At 43.0% G+C, this 22,626-nt stretch overlaps 1 protein-coding gene across 1 annotated transcript in view; it reads right to left on the bottom strand.

Moving 5' to 3' along the window:
• Positions 1 to 16,525, bottom strand: part of LOC123753261 (autotransporter adhesin AIDA-I-like) — a 39,213-nt gene extending 22,688 nt beyond the window's left edge. The window contains exons 1-2 of the mRNA XM_069324101.1: positions 16,472 to 16,525; positions 8,878 to 8,991 (exon numbers count right to left, since the gene is read on the bottom strand). Coding sequence (XP_069180202.1) covers positions 8,878 to 8,991; positions 16,472 to 16,525 — 168 coding nt within the window. The remainder of the gene's footprint in view (positions 1 to 8,877; positions 8,992 to 16,471) is intronic.
• Positions 16,526 to 22,626: the final 6,101 nt, after the last annotated feature.

Genomic DNA, 22,626 nt, shown 5'->3' with positions numbered 1-22,626 from the left:
GGATGCGTGGAAACTTTTTATTAGTCAATGCATCCACTGTTGCTTGCAGAGTTGGGTCCTCTAGAGTTGCAGTACGGATTTCATCAAGAGTGAGAGCCTTAGGGACTGCATCACAGGTTACAGAGTGTACATATTCCTCGGCAACTTGCTGATGCTTGGTGATGGTGAAACTGTTGGCAGGATGTCGACTGATGTAATCAGCGGGATTGCCTGCACCCGACTTGTATTTCACCGTAAAGTTGTATGGTTGCAGACGAAGAGCCTATCTCTCAATGCGAGCTGGTGGTTTGGACTTTGGATTATTGAAGATGGTCTCCAACGGTTTGTGGTCAGTGACTATCGTGGTGAAGGGCGCACCAAGCAGATACACATTGAAGTGTTCACAGCCCCATACAAGAGCAAGAGCTTCCTTCTCTGTCTGACTGTATCGTTGCTCAACATCTGTGAGAGAACGGCTGGCGTAGGCAATTACTACTCTGGAATCTGGTTGACCAGGTTTGTGTTGGGCTAAAACAGCACCTAAACCAACAGGACTAGCATCCACCGTTAACTCAGTGTCCATTGATGGATCAAAATACGCAGCAGTCGCATTCTCTACTAGTGCATCTTTCACAGCATCAAATGCATTTTGCTGGATATCGCTCCAGTACCATGATGCATTTTTCTTCAGGAGCTCACGTAGAGGCTTCGTAATGGTAGCAAAATCTGGAATGAAGCGAGAACAGTAGTTTGCCATTCCCAGAAAACTATGTACTTCAGTGGACGTTGAAGGAGGTGCAGCATTCTTGATATCTGCAACTTTCTTAGGATCTGGAGACAGACCTTTGTCACTAAGTACATGTCCAAAGAATTCAATTTTACGTTGATTGAACTCACACTTTGCTCGGCTTAACGTCAGATTCTTTTCTCGTAAGCGTTGCAATGTTGCACGAAGAGCTTTGTCGTGTTCAGCTTGGGTACGGCCATAAACAATGATGTCATCAGACATGTTGTCAGCATTAGGTATATCTTGCAATACCTGGCTGATGATGTGCTGGAATACCTCGGCAGCACTGTTGATGCCAAAACTCAGGCGCTTGTACCTATACAGAGCTCGATGTGTCGTAAACGTTGTGATGAAGCGACTCTCATCATCAAGTTCAAGCTGATGATAGCCCTTGTTTAAATCTAACTTGCTGAATACAGTTGCACCATTCAAGCGGTAAATCATATCATCTACAGTGGGTGTAGGATGGCGTTCACGCATTATTGCCTTGTTGGGAACACGCATGTCCACACAAATGCGTATCTCATCTGGATTCTTCGGCTTTGGTAGAGTGACAATTGGGCTTACCCATGGTGTTGGGCCTGTTACTGGTTCAATGATATCTAGTTCCATCAGCCTATCCAGTTCGGCATCGACTTTCTTGCGAGTATGGAATGGTTGTCGACGATGTGGTTGGGCAACTGGAATTACATCTGGGTTGATATGCAGATGTACTTTGCTATCAGTATAACAACCTATGGATTTAAATCGATCAGAAAATTCAGCAACAATACCATCAACATTGTTTGCAGATTCCACTGCTACAGCATTAGAAAGCTGAAGTATCCCCAATTTGGTTGAAGTCTTGTAACTGAGTAAAGACTCCTTTGCATTCCTAACAACATGGAATGTAGTAGTGAGCATTGCATTCTTTGACTTAATCTCTGCAGTGAAAGTTCCAATCACTGGCAAGGCTACCTTTGAAGCATAGGCAGTGGCTTTGCCATTATAGTTTTCAAGCTTTAGGAACTGTTTTTTAAATTTTTCATAGTGGCACTCAGCAATGGTGTCAATGTTTGATCCAGTGTCAATGAGAACTTTGAGACAAATGCCAGCAATGTATACACATGTCTCTGGGTTGTTTGGAAGATCATTCCATTCTGTGATTGCTTGTACTCCATGAGTATAATCACATTCACTGTCATCTGAGACTGGTTGTAATGACATGTTGTCTCGTACATTATTAACATTCTGGATATGAGGTGCAATATTGTGTTTACCACCTCGACCCCTATGACCTGATCCTCGTACAGTGCTTTTATTCATTGACTGTGGTTTCTTGAGTGCAGAACGACACATAGCACCAAAATGACCTAGTTTTCCACACTCATAGCACTTCTTACCTTGAGCAGGACAAACATTATCTTGGTGTGGGTAGTCTCCTCCACAATTGTAACATTTATTGTTGACACCCTCTGATGTGAATCGTTGTGACTGCTTGAGTCTTGTTCCATGACTCCAGTTGTGACGTGGTTCTCGGCTCAATTTACTGTTAGGTTTGCCATGATATCTTCTTTGATCACGGTGTCCTCCCTGAACCTTACATACCTCATGACTGTTAGTAACAGTGGCAGAACCGTTGTTGGCACTGCACTCCATGATACGAGCATCACGTGCAGCATCTTCCATTCGACGAGCCATATCCAGTATCTTGGTAAGAGAACTTTCATCATCAACAAGTTCTAGAGCTCTTCGACGGAGACGTGTAGATGTGCATGTTTCAATTATTTGCTGTTTGATTTCTTTGTCAATATCAGCAAACTCACAATGGGCTGCTAAACCCTGCAGACGTGTGTGGTATTGATCAACGGTTTCATTAGAGAGTTGTCTGGCTCTCCTGAAATGCATAATTTCCATTGCAGTATTTTGCCTTGCTTTGAAATGCTCTGTTAGTTTGGCTTTGGCAATGTCATAATCTTTGGCACCACCAGTGTCTTTCAGTGTTTCAAAGATGTCACAAACTCTATCACCTGCATAATGAAGTAGAAAGGCACGCTTTCTTTCAGCACTTTTGATGTCTGAAACTATCAGCAAATTTTCAAACCTTTTAAGCCATTTGACCCACCTCTGTGACAGGTTTGTCTGGTCACAGTCAGGATCAAATGCAGGAAACTGAGGTATATTTGCCATTTTTACTTTTTTACTGAATAAAAGTAAATTTATCACTTAAATGTTCCTCAAAATATTAAACACTTACTGCACTGTATATGTTAGTTAGGAATTCACTGTAATTACTTTAATTTTGCAAAGCACACAAGCATTTTAATGCAAAAGTGCACAATATAGCAGCAACTGACTTCTTACCTAGCCCTTGTGTACATGTGTTGTTCCTACTCACAGCAGCAGCACAGCAGTTGGCACAGCAGTTGGTACAGCAGCAGTTGGTGCAGCAGTTGGTACAGCAGTTGGTACAGCAGTTGGTACAGCAGTCGGTACAGCAGTCAGTTCAGTGTGAAGAATTTTGTAGCACGAAGCGTCGTTTCGTAACCAAAACATCAGATTTTGTACACATCAAAGCGTCGTTTCGTACACGACGTCGGCACGCAGATTACTCTTACACAGCTTGAGTCAGCACATGCTTGGGGTAGCACATAGCATTGGTTAGCACATAGCATTCGTTAGCACATAGCATTGGTTAGCACATAGCATCGTTTAGCACAAAGCATTGGTTAGCACACAGCATTAGGTATGGTGCTCACAGCACGACTTCTCCTTCCTCCTCTGGGCGAGACAGCATGCTCCTTCCTTGTTTGAAGTTGAACAAAATACCTGCGCTCCCAGTTCATCCTCGTCGCCAATGTGGTGTTTGTGTGTTACTGAGGAAGTCTTGGTTGTAGGGTTGATGTAAAGTCATGACTTGGTTACTGACTTTAATACTTAATATGATTACATGACTAGTAGCTACCAAGCTTGGCGGGCGTCCTGTATGCTCTATTGTTTACCTCCTCCTGGCGTCTCAGCCGCCGCACATAGAAAACGGATGGTACCATTTTCTGTGAACATGACAGGCTTGGGGGCAAAATGTATTACTGTCCCAAAAGTTATAATTTTGGCCATTCCTACTGGGGTCAGTAATTTGTCTTTGTTTGAGGAAGTAAAGAAGGTCTGGTTGAGGGCCGGGCCACACGGATGTTAAGCCCCAAAACCATTTCAAGGTAACCTCTCAAGGTAACCCATGATGAACTGAACACTGCAGTCTCTAAAGCATACAAATACTGATCTAATCGGCTGGTAAACACATAATAAGGTTCACCAGGTTGCATGGTGACACCTGCAATTTTCTTAACTAACTAATATGGGTCTAGATCTCCCTTATAAACAAAACAAAGCAGAAAAATTCTTAACATTTTTACAATGACTGGAGACTAACAATGGCTTTTTCATCTACGAACACACTTGCATCACCTCGAGTATTGTCAATAGATGACTTAGCAAATGCTAAATAGCATCAGAAGCTCAGAAAAACTAGCTTTAGCCCTCGCTTCTACCTTACTAAACCATGACTCAAGCAAGCAAGATTTTCCTGCAAAGAGAAGAATAGCCATCTTCTGCGCTGAACGCTGAACATTATTTCAAGTAACCTCTTCATTTGAACCAGTTTGAGATACAATAGTGGTAGTCATTGTCATGACAGTGGAGCTTACGTCAGAATGTAGATGATAATTAAACACTGCATAAGCACAAATTACAAAATATAACATGTTCAGAATAGCAAACTAAACTCAGGTGAGTGAATTGCAAAAATAATAAAAACAAATAGAATGTAGTTAGGCAAAACACAATGAATGGAAATCAACAAATTTTAAAATAAATTAGCATTCTGGTATGAATATCACTTGAAATGGAATTTATGTAATTAAGTTCTCCCTACAAAAAAATATACAACATTCAACATGTGACAAATAAAATATGCTTAGTAATTAAAAAGTGCAGAAACAATGAAATTCACCCAAAAGAATCAAGATGTATGCACAAAAATATATGGACTAGCACTAAAATACAAACTGGTATAGAAAATCAGAAACAGTTACTTGACTCAGTAGCAAATCACTCAAGGAAAATTGGTCAATCAATTTAATGAAACTACTTGCAATATGGCATCAGGAATTTAAAATAGAATTGACTTTCTGTAAAAGTTGAAATCAAATGGACTGGGGAAATATTACAAGTTTCATTACAAATTGTAGGACAACTGCTGTAAATAACAAGAAAAAAATACTAAAATACAGTTTATATAGGGAACACTTAAATTGATAACATGCTGTGGTAACATTCTAAATTATAATAATGAAAAGAACAAACTTCTAAATAAGATCTGGGAAGGTATCAAAATACTCTATGGCACACTTCCTTAATTGCTGGAAATACAATTATTTCTTACTGCACTGAATCAGAATGTACTTGTAAAACTCTGCAGGAAATATTGAAAACTACAAAAAAACTGTGTGTGTGTGGAGTGGGCCGCCAACTCCTCTGTTTATCAAGGCACTGAAGGTGGCAATACATATGATACAGAGTTATTTCCCTGGTAATTCACTATTACAGCATAGTATGGTAAGCCTCGGCTATCTAATGCTTATCTTGGAGGCGCAGGATATGCTAAACAACAATAGCCAGCAGGAAAACAGGGTTGGAGTGTGTTGTTGTTGATTTAGGGGCAACGGCGATCGTGTGATCGGATGCTCACCAGTGTACCTGTGAAGGGTTAATCACGAAGCCCGGTAGGTGAAACCACCAAGCCTAATTGCGAAATGAGTGACACCAATCATTGGAAACTAACATGCCTCGTGGCAAAGAAACGCAGGCAAGCAGATGATTGGTGAACCCCAGGAGTCCCTCAGGGTGAAGCACTGGGCCTGCCTCACACAGAGAACACGTTATCCAGTGCCCTCCGGGAGAGGAGAATCCAGCCCGCCCACCATGGCTGAGGGCACACCAGGAGCCCAACAAGAACCACTAACTCCCGGCACCTCTTGGCCAAGCTGGCACCGGACACCATCACCCCACCGGGAGAACCAGCCAGAACACGTCATAACAAAAAATCTATCAACAATCCCGTGACCCAAGGCGGTATGTGCACCAGGCATTGTACAATTGGGCCACTGAAAAGGGATGCCAGACTGCACTATCAAATCCAAATCTCATAACAAAACAAAATTTGGCATCTAGGTAGAACTAGGAGTCCGGGTTGGAGCATGTGGAGACAGTGTGGATGGTGTTTGTTTACTTCTGAGACAACAGCAACGTGCCTTGCGGGAGCGACACGAAACTTGGGGCTGACATCACGGGTGGCAGTGACGTCACGGGAGTGGAGGAGACATTATCAAGAGATCGAAGAATTTGCAGAGACGATGACGTTACGACAATAATGACGAAGGAAGCACAGGTGACACTCAATAGCTTGGACAAAAGTTCACTGATGGGTGATGGAGTAGTGGCGGTAATAGCGTCACTACACTCAAACGCAGGTTAACAACAAATTTTTCTTCAGAAAACTGCACAACCCATCCGGTAAGTCGGACATGCAACGGAAATGGAGGCGACAGTTGACGCCGATGGCACTAGCTAGAACAGTACAGACAAAAACAATCAAGGCATGCAGTGGGAGGCAGGTGGCTGACTCGGATGCTGAAAAATTCAAAATGGTGCGTGGGAAGGTATTCTCTTCCCTCACTGAGAAAACATGCGTCGTGCTATTGTGCTAATTTATATCTTCATGTGAACGTTGACGTAGAGTTGGGGTGATTGGTAGGATCACGGACTGGTAAGATGAATAGTAACGATGCCTTCTAGTGTAACGGTGGCAGTTGGCAGTGGACGCGGTTAACGACATGAGTTTTTTTCGCTAGGAAAACAAAAATTTCTCATTCCACAGCCGCTACTAGTGTTCGGCTTGGTTACTTATTGGTTGGAGTATTGGTGATGGATCTTACTCGGGACTGTAGAGAATACACTAGATTGCTTCACGAGACTTTATTTAGTGAGGTAATAAAATTGGTCCAGCACCCGAGGTCCTACCTCGCCCTAGGGCCTTGAAATACTGCCGGTGCCCACTTGAGAGCAGGCACTAACCGGCTAAATGGGAACCCCGGTGAAGAGGGGCATATTACCCTAGTGTAATGGGGTATATTACCCTAGTGTAATGGGGTATATTACCCCTGATGTACTGGGGAATATTACCCCTGGTGTACTGGGGTATATTACTCCTGGTGTACTGGGGTATATTACCCCTGATGTACTGGGGAATATTACCCCTGGTGTACTGGGGTATATTACTCCTGGTGTACTGGGGTATATTACCCCGGTGGACTGCGGAATATTATCACGTACTGTACTGTACTGGGTGGCTGGTGGTGTTCTGTAACCTGAGAACGTACTGTACTGTACTGGGAGGCTGGTGGTGTTCTGTAACCTGAGAACATACTGTACTGTACTGGGAGACTGGTGGTGTTCTGTATCCAGAGAACGTACTGTACTGTAATGGGTGGCTGGTGGTACCCTGAGGGCATACTGTACTGTACTGGGTGGCTGGTGGTGTTCTGTACCCTGAGGACGTACTGTACTGTACTGGGAGGCTGGTGGTGTTCTGTACCCCTGAGGACGTACTGTACTGTACTGGGAGGCTGGTGGTGTTCTGTACCCTGAGGACGTACTGTACTGTACTGGGAGGCTGGTGGTGTTCTGTACCCTGAGGACGTACTGTACTGTACTGGGAGGCTGGTGGTGTTCTGTACCCTGAGGACCTACTGTACTGTACTGGGAGGCTGGTGGTGTTCTGTACCCTGAGGACCTACTGTACTGTACTGGGAGGCTGGTGGTGTTCTGTACCCTGAGGATGTACTGTACTGTACTGGGAGGCTGGTGGTGTTCTGTACCCTGAGGACCTACTGTACTGTACTGGGAGGCTGGTGGTGTTCTGTACCCTGAGGATGTACTGTACTGTACTGGGAGGCTGGTGGTGTTCTGTACCCTGAGGACCTACTGTACTGTACTGGGAGGCTGGTGGTGTTCTGTACCCTGAGGACGTACTGTACTGTACTGGGAGGCTGGTGGTGTTCTGTACCCTGAGGACGTACTGTACTGTACTGGGAGGCTGGTGGTGTTCTGTACCCTGAGGATGTACTGTACTGTACTGGGAGGCTGGTGGTGTTCTGTACCCTGATGTCGAAAATTTCAGACACCCTAAATACTAACCCCCAACACGATAAGATAGAAATATTGTGTTTGGAAATTAAATCTACTAATATTACTAACTCATACCGTAGGGACACCAAAACGTTCCTACGTTTTGGTGTCCCTACGGTATGAGTTCCTATCTATGGCTGCGGTGTTGGAGTGTAGATGTTCGGCAGTCCTCCAATGGCAGGTGTCAATGCCTGTCACATTTACAAAACAAAAAGATAGACTGCTTGCCTGTTGTCTGTGGTAAGTAAGAGGGAGGAACACGTAAAACACAAAGTATGAAAAATGAAACTTTAATTAATATAGAAAACAAAATATGAACAAAGACAATCCCTTGGCCTATGTACAGTGCAAATGAACAAGTAAAAAAACAATATAACATAAATGATTAATAGGGATGAAGCTTACTCTACAATGATATAAATATACAGTGAAAAATAATCAGGTGCTGAGAATATTGGCTATGGCTGAGACCTCCCTTAGTATACAGAGCCAGAGAGCTTAGTATGCCAGAGAGAGATGTCAACTCTTAAAGCACAAAGAATATTCTGAAGTTGATGGCTGGTTCAAGCTCAGACATCGACTCAGGTAGATGGCGCTGAGATGCAGTGTGCAGTCGGCGAGTCACCAATCAGGAGCAGGCAGGCTGGGATGGGTAGTTGGCTGGTTGATGACGAGCCGGCATGGAGGGAGTGTGAAGTTGGGGGTTTAGGGTACGTTTTGCCTCCTGGTCAAAACGTTTTGTGCTACGGGTGGACGTATCTTGAATGTAGCATCTTATACTTGTAGAATAAACGTAACTTTATGTAGGGAAGAGCAGGCTCAATCTCTCTTGAAAGAGATTATCGTCACAACTCTCCTCCGAAGCCTGCGGTTCCAGGTGAAGTTACATCTTCAGGTGGTAGAGTGGTAGGTGGAGCTGCCTCTACCTCATAGACTCTGGAGAGGGCGTCTGCTATGATGTTGTCAGAACCTTTCATGTAGAAGACCTCCAGGTTGAAATTCTGCAGATATAAAGCCCACCGTAGAAGCCGTTGATTGTTGAATTGGGCTTGCTGCAGGAAGCGTAGGGGATTGTGGTCCGAGTAGATGGTGGTAGACCGAGCACCTTGCAGGTATGATTCAAAGTGCTGCAAGTTGAGGACAATGGAGAGACGTTCCTTTTCGATAGTGCTGTAGTTCGTCTGGTGAGGTTTTAACTTGTAGCTGTAGTAGCTAACAGGTAGAACCTCCTCGCCTCGTTGCTGTATCAGGACACCCCCGATGCCGGTACCACTGGCGTCGACATGGAGGATGAAAGGCTTCGTGATATCTGGTGAGGCGAGAATAGGATTAGAACATGGCAAAGGAGCACTTTTATAGTCCTGTAAATTGGGATGAAGATCAGTAAGGATTTCCGAGTTGGAAAGCACCGACTCAGTGTTAGAGCTTTCGGGAGAAGCAGGGAAGGTTTCACTGTGGAGGTATGGACCTTTAAATGTGGATAATGATACCAACACAGGGGGGGAATACCTTGATACTGCTTCAGGAGGTTGACGTGGCACAACTGGGTCTTTCGCTGCCTATCTGGAGTCTCAAGAACGTAGTTGTGGTTGTTCCTGCACTCCTTGATGCGGTAAGGTCCTGAAAACTTGTTTTGCAATGGAGAACCTGGGATAGGAAAATATGCCAACACGAAGTCTCCTGGTTTAAATTTCCTTAGTTTGCTGCGTTGGTCAAAATGAGTCTTCATCCTCTCCTGAGCTTTCAATAGATTGTCATTAGCAAATTTACGTACTCTCTCTAGAATGTGTTTTAAGTTTTGAAGAAACTGGGGCACATTCTGAGGGTCATTGAAGGTGGCATTACCTAGAGAGTCTTTTAAAGCTTTGAGAGGAGTACGGCACTTACGTCCGTAGAGCATCTCATAAGGAGATACTCCTAGAGACTCATTGGGGAGACTTCTGAAAATGCACATAATGAGATCAAGTTGTTTATCCCAGTCCTTCATGATTTCATTGCAAAATTTCTTTAGGAGTGCTTTAATAGTCTGATGACTACGTTCAAGAGAACCCTGTGAAGCAGGATGATAGGGGCTGGACAGTACCTGTGTGATGCTGAACTCTTCCAGTGTCTTCTTGAAGAGATCACTGGTGAAGTTGGTGCCACAGTCACTTTGAACCTCTCTTGGAAATCCATACTAGGTGAAGATCTTCAATAGTTGTTTCACCACAGTAGCAGCCGAAATGTTCTTTACTGGAACTGCTATGGGGAATCTGGTGGTAGGGGGGGCCTCGTAGCCTGGTGGATAGCGCGCAGGACTCGTAATTCTGTGGCGCGGGTTCGATTCCCGCATAAGGCAGAAACAAATGGGCCAAGTTTCTTTCACCCTATGCCCCTGTTACCTAGCAGTAAAAAGGTACCTGGGTGTTAGTCAGCTGTCACGGGCTGATTCCTCGGGGTGGAGGCCTGGTCGAGGACCGGGCCGCGGGGACACTAAAGCCCCGAAATCATCTCAAGATAACCTCAAGAGGACACATGATAGTTAGTATATAGGCGTTGCCAGAACTGGTCCGGGGTAAAGGACCAACACAGTCTATGATGAGTCTGTGGAAAGGTTCCGCAGGCACCTGGATAGGAGTCAATGGAGCCTGGGGAATAGAGATGTTAGGTTTACCTGCCATCTGACATGTATGACATTGTTGCACGTAACTTTTGACGTCTTTTACCATACCTGGCCAGTAGTAGTCTTGTCTGATTCACTGGTAGGTTTTGTTAAAACCATAGTGAGAAAGAGCTCCGTGGGCCAGGTGTAGAATATCGGGCCGTAGGCTGGTGGGAACCACTAGTTGTTCGACATTTGCCCAATCGTCGTCCTCCTTCAGCTTACTGGGTCTGTACCTGCGGTAGAGCAACTGATTCTCTAGGAAGAACCCAGGGATACTGTCAGGTTGAGTCTCAGCCTGGAAGAATAACGGTGCTAATGATAGATCTTCCCTCTGTAACTTACGGAACTCCAAACTAGTAAGATTCGGTGGTAGATGCTGAGGGTCTTGAGGGACAGTGGTAGCAGTAGAGTCAGCTGGTTGCGGGCGTGCAGCTTGTGCACGGGTGGTCACCAAAACCGGAGGAGAAACTTCATCACTTTCTTGGACCTCTGCTGGAACATATTTAAAGATGGGATTGTCCACTACAGAGGTACACACCTGGGGTTTGTCCGTGATGATCAGGTTGGACGGTTGCAGATCTTCTGCCAAGTCGTTGCCCAGGAGAAGTTGCACTCCAGGCATGGGAAAAGACTTTTCCCTGATGGCGACTTGGACTTCACAGGTCACGAAGGGACAATCCAGGTGGACTCTGGCGAGTGGATACGGAGTGGTAGCAGTGAGGTCAGTGATAAGGACGGTTTCCCCGGTGTAGGTGATGTTAGGCACAGCCGATTTCAATATTATGGACTGAAGAGCCGCTGTGTCCCTCAAGATCTTCAATTTGAAACGTCCCTCCGAATCTATACCGTTGGCAGAGACAGTTCCAGGATACAGGTGTTTGCTGAAGAGAGAAAGATCATTAACAGGAACACCAACATTCATCACAGGCTTACCGGACTTAGTAGGAGTCGGTTTGGTTTAGTAGTTTCATTGTCTTTGTATTGAGCCTTCCCACATCTATCTATGGTATGTCCATAGAATTTGCAATACTTACAATACAATTGAGAGTTCGCTTGATCGGCATTCACTTTATCATAACTATACCAAGACTTCTTACTGGAAGGTGGTTCTTCTGGTCAGATGTGCGAAGTCGGCTAACACCTACAGCCGGTGGATGAGGCTGTAGGTGTCAGCCAACTTCGCACATCTGATGTAGTCGGTTTCTTCTTTATCTGCTAAATATAAACAGACGGAAGGGGGAACACGTCTCAAGAATTCCTCAACTAGCATGAGGTTGACGAGTTCTGAAAATGTAAAGACATGTGCTGCTTCCAGCCGTTTCATGAAACATCTTTTCTTGGTATTGGCAAATTCTAGAAAGGTGGTGGTACTTGCCTTCAGATAGTCACGGAATTTTCGTCTGTAGCTTTCGGTGGAGAGAAGGTAGGCGTCCAAAACTGCTTGCTTCAGGGTCTGGTAGTCATTCTCAGACGCTAAGGTACTGAGAGTAACTGCAGCTCTACCTGTGAGATGCACTCTGAGAAGGGTAGACCATTGATCTGCAGGCCAGCTAAGTTTTTTAGCTATGGTCTCAAAAGTGGTGAAAAAGACATCAATCTCTGTCTCAACGAATGGTGGCATTAACTTACTTGCATGGGAGACACTGAAACTTACGGGAAGACTAACGGTAGCTTGTTGGCGCTGAGTGTGGTGTGTAGTTTCCAACGCGAGTTCTTGTTGTCGACATGCTATAGCCATATCGGCTTGCTTCTTATCATGCTCGCGTTGCATCTCCAGGTGACGTTGTCTTGTTTCAAGCTGTACTCGCTCACGCTCACGGAGTAGTGCAGTCTCACCTTCCTTGAGGGTGGCTTCACGTTCCTGTTCTTCTTTCCTGACTGCAGCCTCTCTTTCCCTTATTTGTAGAGCTTCTTTCGCCAGGGCCGCCTCACGTTCTTGTTGTTCTTTCTTTATGGCAGCCTCTTCCTTCCTAAGTGCCGCCTCTCTTTCTTACTCTTCTTTCCTTAGGGCTGCCTCTCTTTCCCTCATTTGTAGAGCTTCTTTTTGTTGCTCCCGCTCGATCTTTGCAAGTTCGAGCTTGAGTTTCATAGTTGTCAGAGCATGTCTATCTGCTATAGAATAATTTTCGTGAGTTTCAGAGTCAATCTTCCCTTCATCTAAGAGGTGATCCAATATTAAATTGTGCAATTCATTTTTGTTGGCTCCAGGAGGGCATCTAGTTGATACTCATGTGCAAGAGTTTGTAATTCGGTCCTCTTGGCACGACTTAAGTTCCCTATTTCACCTGCTGGATCGTTACGAAAAGCTTGGAGACGAAACATGGTGAAAAATAGCAAATACATGTACAACGAATACTCGTGATATGGTAAGTGTCAGTAACAGGATAACGTGGCAACTGGTAACTATCCTGTGGAATTTTATATTTAACAATTAAAGTTCATTTTAGTAGGGTAAATGATTAGTCAATCAAAAGCGCAGGAAATCTTGTACCCGGTACTCAATGTAAGAGAATAAGGGCAAGAAAATCCTACTAAATAAATGAAATTGAGTTTCTAAAACAAATGAAACATTTAATTGTTTAAAAAGTGAATAAGGTAGTCCAAGAATGTAGGTATACCTTGCCGAGTCTCTATAGGACAGAAGCAAGAGTGTTCCCACTAAATGAAATGTGATACTTACAGAATTAGCAAACTTTGTGCTCTGAAAAAAAAACAAATTCTCTACCATGGTCAAGCGGATTAAGGCGTCCTGTAAAAAATAGTTGGGTTGCTCCTGGGAGTATGGATTCGAGTCACTTCTGGGGTGTGAGTTTTCAGTCGCATATAGTCCTGGGGACCATTCAGGGATGTTCGCATTTGTGTTCTTCACGTGTGCCCCAAAGAATGAGGTGATTTGATACAAATGCTATGCCCAAAGTTACCATCCGAGTGCCGGCGGGGAAGTGGTTCAAATAGCTTCGGCTATCACTTCCTTATTGTCTGGTCGTGATGGTCAAGCGGATTAAGGCGTCCTGTAAAAACCAGTTGCGTTGCTCATGAGAATATGGGTTCGAGTCACCACTGGGGTATGAGTTTTCAGTCGTGATATATATATATATATATATATATATATATATATATATATATATATATATATATATATATATATATATATATATATATATATATATATATATATATATATATTATTAAATATGACCGAAAAAGTAAGATTAATAATTCTAACACGAATTTTCTCAATCTTTCGTACATTACGCTTCACTGTTGGAGGTAAATCAAAAATCACTTCTCCAAAATTCATTTTTATTTCTAGTCTGACGCGACACGGGCGCGTTTCGTAAAACTTATTACATTTTCAAAGACTTCACAAATACACAACTGATTAGAACTTACGTCTCTCTGATATTATATCTACATTTGAGTGAGGTGGGAAGGATGATGTGGCATTAACACAAGACAGAACAGGGGATATTAATAGGGTATTAAAAGTATCAACACAAGACAGAACAGAAAACAATGGGTATTGAATAGAAGTGTTTGTAGAAAGCCTATTGGTCCATATTTCTTGATGCTTCTATATTGGAGCGGAGTCTTGAGGTGGGTAGAATATAGTTGTGCAATAATTGGCTGTTGATTGCTGGTGTTGACTTCTTGATGTGTAGTGCCTCGCAAACGTCAAGCCGCCTGCTATCGCTGTATCTATCGATGATTTCTGTGTTGTTTACTAGGATTTCTCTGGCGATGGTTTGGTTATGGGAAGAGATTATATGTTCCTTAATGGAGCCCTGTTGCTTATGCATCGTTAAACGCCTAGAAAGAGATGTTGTTGTCTTGCCTATATACTGGGTTTTTTGGAGCTTACAGTCCCCAAGTGGGCATTTGAAGGCATAGACGACGTTAGTCTCTTTTAAAGCGTTCTGTTTTGTGTCTGGAGAGTTTCTCATGAGTAGGCTGGCCGTTTTTCTGGTTTTATAGTAAATCGTCAGTTGTATCCTCTGATTTTTGTCTGTAGGGATAACGTTTCTATTAACAATATCTTTCAGGACCCTTTCCTCCGTTTTATGAGCTGTGGAAAAGAAGTTCCTGTAAAATAGTCTAATAGGGGGTATAGGTGTTGTGTTAGTTGTCTCTTCAGAGGTTGACCTCTGAAGAGACAACTAACACAACACCTATACCCCCTATTAGACTATTTTACAGGAACTTCTTTTCCACAGCTCATAAAACGGAGGAAAGGGTCCTGAAAGATATTGTTAATAGAAACGTTATCCCTACAGACAAAAATCAGAGGATACAACTGACGATTTACTATAAAACCAGAAAAACGGCCAGCCTACTCATGAGAAACTCTCCAGACACAAAACAGAACGCTTTAAAAGAGACTAACGTCGTCTATGCCTTCAAATGCCCACTTGGGGACTGTAAGCTCCAAAAAACCCAGTATATAGGCAAGGCAACAACATCTCTTTCTAGGCGTTTAACGATGCATAAGCAACAGGGCTCCATTAAGGAACATATAATCTCTTCCCATAACCAAACCATCGCCAGAGAAATCCTAGTAAACAACACAGAAATCATCGATAGATACAGCGATAGCATGCGGCTTGACGTTTGCGAGGCACTACACATCAAGAAGTCAACACCAGCAATCAACAGCCAATTATTGCACAACTATATTCTACCCACCTCAAGACTCCGCTCCAATATAGAAGCATCAAGAAATATGGACCAATAGGCTTTCTACAAACACTTCTATTCAATACCCATTGTTTTCTGTTCTGTCTTGTGTTGATACTTTTAATACCCTATTAATATCCCCTGTTCTGTCTTGTGTTAATGCCACATCATCCTTCCCACCTCACTCAAATGTAGATATAATATCAGAGAGACGTAAGTTCTAATCAGTTGTGTATTTGTGAAGTCTTTGAAAATGTAATAAGTTTTACGAAACGCGCCCGTGTCGCGTCAGACTAGAAATAAAAATGAATTTTGGAGAAGTGATTTTTGATTTACCTCCAACAGTGAAGCGTAATGTACGAAAGATTGAGAAAATTCGTGTTAGAATTATTAATCTTACTTTTTCGGTCATATTTAATAATATATGTCTACAGGAAAGACTGCTACCAAAATATACTAATATATATATATATATATATATATATATATATATATATATATATATATATATATATATATATATATATATATATATATATATATATATATTATATATATATATATATATATATATATATATATATATAATATATATATATATATATATATATATATATATATATATATATATATATATTAGTAATTAAAATCAAAACAAATAAAGTTTATCTGTATAGTGGTTATTGCCAGGTCAAGCAGGTATGAACAGGCCCGGCGATACTCGCCATGGACGAGGCTGACTTCAACACATGTTACTCATAGTACCAGGTAGCTAGTGCAAATTCTTCTTCTTTTCCTTTAATTACACCTGTCAAAGGGAACTCACAATAATAGTTGTAACCTATATATGACAGCTATATCAGGGAAAATTTGTCAGTTTCTAAGTTAAGATTTGATTAACATATACCCTGTTTTGGTTACTCACTAGCGTTCTAACCGGTATTTCTAAATCTATTATCATTGGCAAACAATAGCTAGATAGAAGGGGAATCGGAAAGAGCACTTACCTTATTGTAGACGAAGTAACATGCTGATGATGGGAGCACTTTACATCCCAAAACACTACCTCTTGATGGAAAATTGTGGAGCGTCTTTCAGCTCCAGCGAGACTTGTTGTTACTTTAAAATTTAATATGGCATCTACCGGCTTCCCCTCCACTGACGTATCCAGTCTTCTCCAGAGGCATTTTATCAAGAAGTGGAAAGAGGGCCCACATTTCAACTATTTTACTACTGATATTTAAGTTGGTTCAAGGGAAATGTTTTTATGATATTTACATTCTAAAGACTGGCGAATTAAAAAGACTTCCCATTAATATAAATGGTGATCTTATTTAATGGCGACATATGGCAATGATATCCCTGTTTTCTTTCCAGGAAATTTCCACTGGAGCCACGTTTTCCATGAATGATTAAAGCAACTTTAGGATTAATTTGTTAGTACAAAACAGAAGCAATATTAAATGCCTATGGAATTAAATGATAATGAGTGGTGTCGGTTTTCTCCGACATATAATTTATCTAACCAGTTTCTTACCTGATTAATAGCCACTATTAATCAGGCTAGGAAAACTGTTAATCACTTAATAAACTAATTATTATTCATTATTTAATAAAAAGTGCTACATATAACTCCAATATGCTACATATGCAACAAATAACGAAGGCTGCATAAAACTTTTGCCTCACTAAGCCTTACCTAACTAGTGCATCTATTAACATGAAGTTAATATAAGCAGTAAATAATATTACTAGTGGTATAATTTAGCGATGCCTAGTGGTGTAGGAGCTGAGAGTGTGTGTGTGCTTGCAGCATCCAGCGCTTGCTTGAGGGCGGCATCATCCAGCACATGAAGCACAAGCACTTCACCGTCGCCTGCCAACCACTCCCAGCTACCACAGGTCTACGGTCCTTGAGTCTACTTCAGGTACGGTATTGGTACACTGTATTAACACTGAGGTACACTGTATTAACACTGAGGTACACTGTATAGACACTGAGGTACACTGTGTAGACACTGAGGTACACTGTATAGACACTGAGGTACACTGTGTAGTATTATAGTCTGTGGGTTGGTGGTGTTGTCGTCGTTGATCCTTCTCTACGGACAACCCAACCCACAACTCGGTAGAGTGCTTATACCTCACTAGGAGATCACCCCTGGGCGCTTCTGGCTCTTGGAGAGGGGCTCAACGTCACACGTTTAGGGGATGTGGCTCCAACACTTAGCCTCGTTGTCACGTGCACACACCCACTCGAGCCGCTGTGACTCCCCACTCTCTCCTCATGAGATATGATCTCCTCAATCCCCTATGACTTATTAGTATTACCTTCTACCCTGTCCACAGCAGTGGTTCTTGGTTCTTTCTCTCTCTCCTTCTTTACTACCTCCTGGGAAGCCTCACTAGGACAAGGGCAAACACCAGCAAATTGGGATACATTTACTGGACAAAGCACATACACGATACATACACACATATAATAATAATGAATCCTATACTCTATAATATTACAATCAGGTTGCACTCCAACACCACCAGGACTCTATCATCAGCTTATCAAGTCGTATCCTATCATCTGATTCACCACCTGATACTATCAACCTCCTCAAGTAGATCAAGTCTACATACACTGTTGCACCATCAGCAAGAGAATATATATATGTATCTATAAATGTGTACAAAGAAAATCAGCATGTGAATGCAATAACATATATCAGTATAAATGTTCCTTGATACACAACAATGATCAATCGATCACTCTATCAGTCCTAGAACACATACGTCTGTAGGTAATCCAGCCTACGATTGTAACTCTAAACTTCAGTATAAAACACTCCTTGACGTGAGAATGCAAACAACCACTCACCTCTCACTGCGTCTTGCACACTAATGACAACTAAACACTATCAACTCCCTACAAGTAATCCACCAGAACTTCCCTTCCACCTCTGGAAGTTCACTACCCTGATATCTTCAGGTTCTTCCGGGCTTCACTACCAGGATCCTCTGCAGCTCCTCCAGGCTGCTATCATGAAGTTTCCTTGAGCAACTACGGTGCTTCACCACTTCTGCTAGGGTCCTCCACAGCTCTCTTGGCTGCTACACCATGAAGTTCCGTCGAGCAACTATGGTGCTTCACCACCTCTACAGAAGCACGTGACACTCCTCTTCACTGCTTCTCCTCACAGCTCGAGGTCCTCGCCTCCACTACCTTGGAGTCTCGTCAACTACTTCATCTGTGCTGGCATCGAAGTTCTCAGCAACTTCTTCCCCAAAGACAAACCATAGATTGTCTAGTCGAGGGCGCTATCCCTCTGACAGAGCTTGGTCAGGGCGCTTCCACGGCCCACAATAATGCCTCTGGGCGATTTAATATCTGCTCGTCGACCAGGACTTGAGACCACAACGTTCCCAGCTCGATTCTACAGCTGGCACATCTGCATACTTCTCTTCTCTTCGAGATATATCACTAGGGGTTCCCTTCTGACGGGAGCTCAACGGAGCGCGGCTTTCCCCTACGATGTCTGGCACTCATGTGAGGTCAAAGCCCCTCCAGAAGCGAGCCTCACGCCTCCAGCAAAATGTCCACATCTCCTAGCCAGTCATTTATCTGTTTTCTTCTTCACTGCCCATAATCTCAAATTGTTTATCATATCCAACCAGCCATTTTACATATGGGTTATCACCTCAATATTTGCTAGACCTTCTAATCAGGTCAGGCTTGATGAATAACTCTCAAGGAGGGAGACTCGTTTCTCCTGTAGGCTGAGATCATAACAGTAGACAGTAAGGTACACTGTGTAGACACTGAGGAACACTGTATAGACACTGAGCTACACTGTGTAGACACTGAGGAACACTGTATAGACACTGAGCTACACTGTGTAGACACTGAGGTACACTGTGTAGACACTGAGGTACACTGTGTAGACACTGAGGTACACTGTATAGACACTGAGGTACACTGTGTAGACACTGAGGAACACTGTATAGTGTTATGATCTCAGCCTACAGGAGAAACGAGTCTCCCCCTTGAGAGTTATTCAACAAGCCTGACCTAACTAGAAAGTATAGGAAATATAGAGGCGATAAAACAGATGTAAAATAGTTTGTTGGATTCAATGAATGGTTTAAGATTATGGGCAGTGCATAAGAAAACAGATAAATGACTGGTTAGGAGATGTGGATAATTTGCTGGAGGCGTGAGGCTCGCTTCTGGAGGGCTTTGACCACACTTGAGGCCAGACATTGCAGGGGGAAAGCCGCGCACCGTTTGAGCTCCCGTCAGAAAGGAACCCCTAGTCATATATCTCCAAGAGAAGAGAAGTGTGCAGACGTGCCAGCTGTGGAATCGAGCTGAGAACGTTGTGGTCTCAAGTCCTGGACGGCGAGGAGAGTATTAAGCCGCCCAGAGACATTTTCGTGGGCTGTGGAAGCGCCCAGATCAGACGCCGTCAGAGGGAGAGCGCCCTCGACTAGACAATTTGTGGTAAGCACGATTTAAGCCAGTTCATAGTGATTGCTAGTAGTTGGTCGTGTGCCCAGCGACAGTAGCAATGTTTATTTATAAGTTAGACATGTTTTGATAAGGTAGAAGGCCTAAAATAAGAGAGTGGAGAGGGAGGAACAGCTGGAGGTACGAGCAGCGCTTCCTCTACCATCGACCGCCTGAAGCCAACTGCCTGGCGGCGGAGGACCCTCCCAGAGTGAGTGAGGCCCGCATGGACCAGCCCAACAGGGGAGTCCACTCTCACTGCATGTAGAGAGCGGATAGATGTTAGTTGCAAACACATTGTGTGGATTATTTCGTCAATGTGTTTATAAGGAAACATTTTTATTGGAGTGTCAATGGGTTGCAGGTTTGTCTTTGGGGAAGAAGTTCCTGAGAACTTCGAAGCCAGCACAGAGGGATTAATTGATGAGACTCCAAGGTAGTGGGGGAGAGGACCTCGAGCTGTGAGGAGAAGCAGTGAAGAGGAGTGTCACGTGCTTCTGGAGAGGTGGTGAAGCACCATAGTTGCTCGAGGGAACTTCATGGTGTAGCAGCCAGGAGAGCTCTGGAGGACCCTAGTAGAGGTAGTGAAGCACCATAGTTGCCCAAGGAAAACTTCATGGTAGCAGCCTGGAGGAGCTGCAGAGGATCCTGGTAGTTGAGCCCGGAAGAACCTGAGGAGATCAGGATAGTGAACTTCCAGATGTGGAAGGGAAGTTCTAAATGAGCACTTGTAGGGAGTTGATAGAGTGTTTGTCTTTAGCGTGTAAGACGCAGAGAATGGCGAGTGATAGTTTGCCATTTTTGTACCAAGGAGTGTTTATACTGAAGAATAGAGTTACAGTCGTAGGCTGGATTACCTACAGATGTATGTGTTCTAGGACTAATAGGGTGATCGATTGATCATTGTTGTGTATCAAGGAACATTTATACTGATATATGTTATTTAATTCACATGCTGATTTTCCTTGTACACGTTTATATATATATATATATATATATATATATATATATATATATATATATATATATATATATATATATATATATATATATATATATATATAACTAACCATTCAGGCTTGTTCGCATATATATATATATATATATATATATATATATATATATATAACCCATACTGCCAGGAGCAACGCAACTGGTATGTACAGGGATGCCTTAGTCCGCTTGACCATCACGACCAGACATAAGGAAGTGATAGCCAAAGCTATTTGACACACTTCCCCGCTGGCACTCGGATGGTAATCTTGGGCATAGCATTTTATCAAATCACCTCATTTTTGGGGCAACACGTGAGGAACACAAATGCGAACAAGCCTGAATGGTCCCCAGGACAATATGCAACTGAAAACTCACACCCCAGAAGTGACTCGAACCCATACTGCCAGGAGCAACGCAACTGGTATGTACAGGGACGCCTTAATCCGCTTGACCATCACGACCAGACATAAGGAAGTGATAGCCGAAGCTATTTGACCCACTTCCCCGCTGGCACTCGGATGGTAATCTTGGGCATAGCATTTTATCAAATCACCTCATTTTTGGGGCAACACGTGAGGAACACAAAAGCGGATTAAGGCGTCCCTGTACATAACAGTTGCATTGCTCCTGGCAGTATGGATTCGAGTCACTTCTGGGGTGTGAGTTTTCAGTTGCATATTGTCCTGGGGACCATTCAGGCTTGTTCGCATTTGTGTTCCTTACGTGTTGCCCCAAAAATGAGGTGATTTGATAAAATGCTATGCCCAAGATTACCATCCGAGTGCCAGCGGGGAAGTGGGTCAAATAGCTTCGGCTATCACTTCCTTATGTCTGGTCGTGATGGTCAAGCGGATTAAGGCGTCCCTGTACATACCAGTTGCGTTGCTCCTGGCAGTATGGGTTCGAGTCACTTCTGGGGTGTGAGTTTTCAGTTGCATATTGTCCTGGGGACCATTCTGGCTTGTTCGCACTTGTGTTCCTCACGTGTTGCCCCAAAAATGAGGTGATTTGATAAAATGCTATGCCCAAGATTACCATCCGAGTGCCAGCGGGGAAGTGGGTCAAATAGCTTCGGCTATCACTTCCTTATGTCTGGTCGTGATGGTCAAGCGGATTAAGGCATCCCTGTACATACCAGTTGCGTTGCTCCTGGCAGTATAGGTTCGAGTCACTTCTGGGGTGTGAGTTTTCAGTTGCATATTGTCCTGGGGACCATTCAGGCTTGTTCGCATATATATATATATATATATATATATACATATATATATATATATATATATATATATATATATATATATATATATATATATATATGTATATATATATATATATATATATATATATATATATATATATATATATATATATATATATATATATATATATATATATATAACTTTAGAACATTTTCCCACCAGGAGACTCGAACCCTAGCCAGCACAGAAGCCTTCCAGCAACTGGCATAACAGGTACGCCTTAACCCGCTCCACCACAAGCTCAGACCCTTAAAAGAGATGGTAATTTCGGAGTATTTATATACTACAAAGATCACCACCTCCCAAGAGCACTAGAGCAAGTGAGGGGTCATTTATACGTTTATTTCATCAAGTCCCTGTTAATATGGGAGAACACTGTGTCTATGAACTTAAGGCACAACTCTCCTAAACACGAGAGTGAAGTATACAACTTTAGAACACTTTCCCATCAGGAGACTCGAACCCTAGCCAGCACAGAAGCCTTCCAGCAACTGGCATAACAGGTATGCCTTAACCCGCTCCACCACAAGCTCAGACCCTTAAAAGAGATGGTAATTTCGGAGTATTT

The sequence above is a fragment of the Procambarus clarkii genome, chromosome 13, assembly GCF_040958095.1.
Source record: "Procambarus clarkii isolate CNS0578487 chromosome 13, FALCON_Pclarkii_2.0, whole genome shotgun sequence".
Lineage (NCBI taxonomy): Eukaryota > Metazoa > Arthropoda > Malacostraca > Decapoda > Cambaridae > Procambarus > Procambarus clarkii.
Note: the sequence above shows the minus strand (reverse complement) of the source record. Positions and strands in the feature narration are given on the sequence as shown.